General features: G+C 41.1%; 1 protein-coding gene across 1 annotated transcript; it reads left to right on the top strand.

Moving 5' to 3' along the window:
- The first annotated feature begins 2,272 nt into the window (after window positions 1-2,272).
- On the top strand, window positions 2,273-5,824 carry LOC122193710 (prostate stem cell antigen-like). The gene is made up of 3 exons (XM_042894569.1): window positions 2,273-2,559; window positions 4,469-4,573; window positions 5,381-5,824. Exons 1-3 carry the CDS (start codon window positions 2,508-2,510, stop codon window positions 5,590-5,592), a joined length of 369 nt encoding a protein of 122 aa, XP_042750503.1. The 5' UTR covers window positions 2,273-2,507; the 3' UTR covers window positions 5,593-5,824.
- Window positions 5,825-6,925: the final 1,101 nt, after the last annotated feature.

Below are 6,925 nucleotides of genomic sequence, written 5' to 3'. Positions count from 1 at the left end.
AGAAGACCTCAAACACTTCCAAAGTTTTTTTTGTTTTTTTTTAGAGGTGGGACCTGAGCTTATTTCACACATCCTACATGCTGATCTTAGGAATCACCTCATGGAGATGTAGCCTCTTTGCACATTGACTACTGAAAGAAGTAGGATGAGTGAGAGAGACTAGATGCAGACTTAATAGAAATAACTATGCTCCAAGGATCCTGTTCAGAGCAACTTTCTTCTCTCTTTGGAGATGCTTGGTATCTCTATCCAGATGTCCCAGGCATCAGTTCACCTACTGCTTTACATGTCCTCAAACTTCCAGCTAATGCCTAGCACTGTTTTCCATCCCCTCAGTGTAATTGGTGACACCATTCCTCTATCACATCCTGCCACAACTTTTCCAGCCTGACACCAGCAGATGAGCCAGCAATTAACCAAGCCTTCCATCCCTACATCCTCCACAGAAGTATCCAGGGCTATATCTATCAGGAATCTGCAGTGAAAACATAAACTATCCTGAAAAAAAAAAATAAAAAAAAATAAAAATCAACCAAGTGACTTGTACACATCCTTAGGTCCCCAGGAGAATTAGCCTCCTGCATGCAATTAGACAAACTTGGGATTGTATAACATCAGTAAAATAAAAAAATACTATGTACGTACAATCCTACGGGCAAGTGAGTGTTAATGTATGTATAAAAACAACAACGGGGCATGTTTGCCATCTTCAGGAGTCAAGCAGGAACTGCATATAAAAGTTCAAAAAAGTGAAAAGCTAGAACTGATATAAGTGTATGCAAACATTAAATAATGATAATAGCAATAATTCCAGACCTGGGTGGATTTTATTAGGTTTTCTACTCCCCTTGACTCCCTTTTTGTCTAGCACAAGGAACCAGACACTACAGGGGCAACCATAAGTATTTAAAATAAAAATTAGCCTTAAATATCTCTAAGTCAAGTACACCAGAGCCTGAAAGCATATTACTCATTTTTTATCAAGTTATTCCATAGAAATTTATGTATAAATAAATAAAAACACAATGAAACAAAAGGCAATAGGCACAAAAAGAATGTTAAGGGATTTTTTAAATGTTATGTTTGTTTGGTTGGCTTCTTTGGTATACTTGTTCATTTGTTTGCTTTCAAGTTCAGGAGTTCACGGAGGAGCACTCAAGATCTGCAAAACCATCTCCTGCATTGGATTCACCTCTGGTGTAACTCAGAGTGGCGCCACTAACATTAGTAGAGTTATGTTGGTTGACCTGATCTTCCTTCGCAGCCTTTGATGGAGATCACATATTCACCAACACAAAAAAACGCCTTCTCTTGTCTTTGAAGGGGTGTCTTGTGTGCATAAGAGCTGCATTGTGTGCAATAAAGACAGGTTGGATGGGGCTCTCAGCAACCTGATCTGATTTAGTGGTTGGCAACCCTGCCAGCAGCAGGGACTGGAACTAGATGGTATTAGAGGCACCTTCCAACCCAAGCCACTCGATGTTTCTAAGGAGTCTCTGAAAGCTGTTGCTACAAAACCTATGCTACTGAGATTTAAAAAGTAAAGCAAGAAATGACAGAATACTGAGCTTAACAGAAGAGATTTTTTGTTTTGTTTTGTGCTCTTCTACACTGAGCAGTGGACAAAGAATATGACAGACAGAAGTCTCATCAACTCACCAAAGAAAACAGTCATGTTTCAGGTTGGAATGTGGTTGAACTCACCTGGCTCTGTGGTGGGAAATGCCATTTCTATAACAAGCCAGGATTATTTACAGTACACTCAGGTAGGAGTTCAGCTGTACCCAACCACTACTCGACAAAGGCATGCCATAGTGCTTATGATGTGGAGATAAGCATAATACTAGAGAAAGTTATCAGAAGGTCTCTTTGATTTCAGAACACATTTAAAAAAATGAATTGGGCATTGTCTTTTACTAGATCATAAACAGTGCATCCAAATAAATATATGTGAGCACGCAGTTATGTGGAAGAGGCCTACATATTGTGATTTCCCAGAATACCTTGCTACCACATGCCAATGGTGTCACATAGAGACACTAATACAAATAAATAGCTGGAGGTGTTTATTAAAAAAAACAACAATTTGTGCTTGATTTGAACATAATGGCTCCACTCAGGGTAGTAATGGGGGTGGAGAGCCCTGTTCACAGGGCGTAACCACAGCCTTGCTCTCCCCAGGGAGATGCATAAGGCCAGTCTTGTTCTAAAGAATTTGAGGGTTTTTTCCACTCATGAACATTTTATCCAAGGGTGGGAGGGAAGGAAAGTGCATAGTCGTGGAGCGGAGCTGTTTGTTGGTAGCTAGGAAAGTTACAGTCAGATAGGAGAGGCACCTAAAGCAAATATCACCACCACAACCAAACCCCTCCCTTGGGTCCAGCATACAATCCTGCTCAGGTGCCTTCACACGGTAATCTGGGCATGCACAATTGCTGCCTCCCACAGCATATAAAGTGCCCCACGAGGAAATAGCTCATATTCAGCACAAGGGAGGCAATCCCAAAATGAAGGTTTTCTTCGTCCTCCTGCTGGCAGTCGTCCTGTGCACTGACCCAGGTAAGATAGATCCCCATCATCTCCAGCAGATCATCAACTGGAAGAAAAGACATGTTATGGGTTTTGATACTGAGGGGGAAAATACTGGTCCAGTTGTCATAAGATGTTTGCTTTTTGATGGAGTGTCTCGTGTGTTGCAGGGGAAAACACAGTTCCTCCCTGGTACTGGTGTGATCCTAGTATGGATAGATCAGCTTCTAGGCAAGATACATCTTAAAAAATTTGGAATTTAACTGGGAAAGAAAAAATCCTTGAATTTAACTGAAATGAAAATTACTAAAGTTAGACCACATTGTTTGATGTTGTTGTTTTATTTTGCTTTGCTTTGCTTTGCTTTTGAGATTCTTCTTCTTCCCATCCTATTTAATTGGACCACTGCAACATTTCTGCTGTGTTTTTGTTCCCACTTGTTTTCTTACTCATTTTAAAAGTAGCTTCTGATGCTACACAAGTTGTGGGTTAGAAAGGAGAAGAGAAAATGAGAGAATACCACAGAATGTCATTTTCTAGGCTGAATGGGTGGGATACAGGCAAAGCAGATTTGAAACTTTTCTGGTCTGACCTGAGAAAATGTGTGATTTAAAAACAGCTCTTCCAATTAGCAGAGAAGAAGTAGATCTGAACAGAAGCTTGTCTCAAAAAGCAAAGGGTGGTTAAGAAATCTGAGAAGCTGTTCATTCAGACCCTCTCCTCTGCCACCTTCCATAAAGTTGCTCTAAAACATGACTTTTTGCTGCATTAATAGATAAATGTGACAGTAAGTTGTAGCACTAGATTTAAGCTGGGATTTAACTATTTGCTGAATCAGACATTTATGTCAGAACAACTTGGACATGAGACCAAGTACATAAAATCTCTTCTTGTTTCAAATCTGTTCTGCTCTGAATAGCACTCATTTCTAATTATGGCTTGTCTGCATCTTAAAAGAGTATTTCAGGCATTAGGGTGTTGAAGAAATCATGAGACAAGCCTGGCAGTCAAGGAGTTAAGGTACATATACACATTCACAGCATATTTGCAAATCTGCAAAGCTTCAGTTGTGCCTTGGGGCACGGGTGGGTAATAGGAATGGGTAATTGCACCATGCTCTCACTCCTTGGGGGACTACTTTTCATTAGGGCTAGGCATTTGTAAACTGCAATGCTTATTCTGCCTTTGCTTGACCTCTACCTCCACACATGTTAACAATGTTGAGCTGGGTCACAGAGAGATGGACATGTCCGTGAGGGGATGGGAACATGTGGCAACGTGGTTGTGAGATTCTGTTTTCTAAGAGGGACTATTGGATAATAGGTATCACAAGTTGATCAAACTGAGCAAACGAGCTGAAAGAAATCTTTAAAATCTCCTGCTCTGTTCCTTCCTTACTTTCTCCTTCTTTGGGCTTTCTCCATTTGTCCCAACCCTGGCCACAGTGCCTCACCTAAGGCTTTCGTGTACAACCTTCCTGTCTATAGAGGAAGACAAACAACATTGACCAACCCTTCTGGGAACTTCATCCTTCCATCTCTGCTCAGTTCACAAGGTGGGAATATCACAATAATCCCATTCCTGAGAGGAACTGTGCTGGGCATCTCAAATGCTGAGGAAGGAATAGTCTCCTTCTCATTGACTGATGACTGAGTCTCCTTCCCATTTGCTTCATCTCCTTTAACTGCTTTCTTGCATCCTCAGTGCACTACCTACATCTGAAACCACTCCACTACCTACTAGATTTTCCTCTCACCTCAAGCAAGTAGGACATCCTCAAGCAAAAATGTAAAAAAAATGCTGTTTTCCCAATAACAGAGGTAGTGTCTTCCTTTGAGAATCCACAAAAATGATCCTATTTCCCAGTGCACACATTAGATTTGGTTACCTGGAGAGCTTCAAATGGATTTGTGTTATAACCTCTCTTGGTCTTTTGCAGGTTCTTCTTTGCAATGCTACAGCTGCAAGTCAAAACTCAGCAACAGCAACTGTCAGGAATCAATGAACTGCAAGGAAAATGAAGTGTGCAAGACAGATGTAATCAGTAAGGCAAAGAGGGGGTGGACAGCATGGGGAATGGATTGTTATTGGAGACTGGCATGGTCTCAATCTCAGGTGTCCATGTCTGCCCCACCAATTCTAGATACATCAGATGGTATGGGCCAGCAAAGCTCAGCATCCATCCCCAAAAATTATTTGGTGAGAAAGGGATGATGTAAAGCTTTCAGAAAAGTTCTAGTTTAGGTAAAAGTGACAGAAAAATAATCTTTGTCCCTTGGTGATAGCTAGTGCTGTCATCGATTTTAAGTGCCTTAGTAGTAGTGTTGGCAAATATTCCCCTCCCACAGAAAGAATGTTATTACACCTGTGGCTGAAACAAATTTAGAGACATGATTTATTGGCCATGGTGTTGATGGTATGACAGTTGAACTTGATGATCTTAGAGGTCTTTTCCGACCTTAATGATTCTATGATTCTAAGTTCAAATCTTCTCCTCTCACTGGCTGTAAGGATGTGATTCAAAAGGCACATACTTGTTGTATCTCTTAAATTCCTCAGTGTTTGCCAATGGATCATGTGAAATAATAAGCACTATGCTCAGTGCAGTGCCAGAGTCTGGAAAAAATCTCAAGAGAGCACAACTGCTTTGTTTAGCACGTAGCAGAGCAGGGCACTAGCGGTTAAGCACATGATATTATGAATAACATATACAAATGTCCTTCTTTTTTTTCTTCCTTAATACCAAGAAGTTTTGCTTATAAGGGAAATCATTAAGTTTATAGCTTCACGAACCTTGGCTGGGATAATATTTCATTGAGTCCTTGGAGTAATGGTCCTGTCTTCTTTCCAGGGGTGATAGGGTTCTTCAGCATCATCAGCAAGGGCTGTGAGGCAACATGTCAAGAAGACTATCAAGATTTCAAAGTGGGCAACAGGAATGTCTCCTGCTGCACCAGCAACCTCTGCAATGTCAATGCAGCAGGAAGTGTGAGGAGCAGCTATGGAATGGCAGCAGGGATAACAGCCAGTGTGCTCTTGACCTTCCTGAACAACAGACTGTGAAGAGGAAAGAGAGCTCCTGTGACCACAGAAAGTCTTGAAGCACCCCTGTTACGATGGGAATTGTAGCCAGATGCAATTTGGTGTGTTGGGCATACAGCATCTTTGGAGCTGATGGCAGATCTTTGCCTTATGATAGCTTCTTTATTACTGTTGTTGTACTGCTGTATTGCTGCTAGATGAGAAAGCGTGTGTGTGTGCAATCCACCGAAAATAAAATATACTAATTTCTGAATCCAGTGTGAGTGCATTGCTTGTATATCACTTACCTATGTATTCCTGCACACAACAGTTGGGTGTGTTGTATATCTGGCGATTGTTCAACCTTGTTAATTGCTATGTAATGACGTGTGTTGAGAGATGCCGAGAGATTAGGGACATGGCTTAGTGGGCATGGCGAGGGGTTGGTGGTTGGACTAGATGATCTTCTCCTTAATCATTCTATGATTCTATTATATGATTTCATGCCATTACACATCAGAATAGAGTTGGCATCCATAGCTCCAAATCTTGAGAGGTTCTGATTAATGACAAACTCTAGAGGGTATATAAAAAAGTTTATATCAAAGCCTATTTTTGAAGGAAGGGTGGAGAAATAAAACATTAGAGGTTTCATTTTCCCCTCTAAGCATCTTGATTTTGTAATTCAGCCTAACATTTGGGTCACATAACCAGATGCACCCCTATGTTGGATATGGTTGGTTAGAATGAGGAGGATACAAGTGTGGTGAAAAAATGAAAATATTGCCCCATCTACAGAGGTCTTCAAGGCCAGATTGGATGGGGCCTTGGGCAGCCTGGTCTAGTATTAAATGTGGAGGTTGGTGGCCCTGCATGTGGCATTGGGGTTGGAGATTCATGATCCTTGAGGTCCTTTCCAACCCTGGCCATTCTGTGATTGTGTGATTCTCTGATATTAAGGAAAAGAAGAGCAGTGGAGATAAATAAAGGAATGAAGCTGTTTCCACTTCTCCTGAGGTACAGGGGAACAGAAAATTAGGATAGGAATTGTGTTCCCTGAAAGTTTGTTGAGGCTCTGAGGATATCAACAGAGTACACTTCCCTTTCTACAAAATTCACAAAAATTCCCTTCTTCACAAAAGACTCAACATGCAAGACCCAAATACATGGAAAATCATTTCAAACTCTCTCAGTCAGTGGTAGCAGTAAGGTGTCTGCGTGCAAGGCAGGCTGTACAGTTTTATCTTCACTCATATACAGTTATAGCCTCTCTCTATAGTTACGGATTCTATATTATATAACTTGCCCTCCCCATGTAGCTTATTTTATAAACTCAAGTGTTCTCACCTTGCACTGGGATAACCTCTCCAGCATT

Source organism: Lagopus leucura, unplaced genomic scaffold, assembly GCF_019238085.1.
Source record: "Lagopus leucura isolate 7727_CA_CO unplaced genomic scaffold, USGS_WTPT01 104-2_obj-0_obj, whole genome shotgun sequence".
In the NCBI taxonomy this organism is placed as follows: Eukaryota; Metazoa; Chordata; class Aves; order Galliformes; family Phasianidae; genus Lagopus; species Lagopus leucura.
The sequence above is the reverse complement of the archived record's forward strand: the minus strand, read 5'-3'. Positions and strand labels throughout refer to the sequence as shown.

Coding starts and splice junctions, on each gene's coding strand:
- LOC122193710 (XM_042894569.1), top strand. CDS start 2,508: ATGAAGGTTTTCTTCGTCCTCCTGCTGGCAGTCGTCCTGTGCACTGAC. Junction 2,560..4,468: donor CGTCCTGTGCACTGACCCAG/GTAAGATAGATC, acceptor GGTCTTTTGCAG/GTTCTTCTTTGCAATGCTAC. Junction 4,574..5,380: donor GTGCAAGACAGATGTAATCA/GTAAGGCAAAGA, acceptor TCTTCTTTCCAG/GGGTGATAGGGTTCTTCAGC.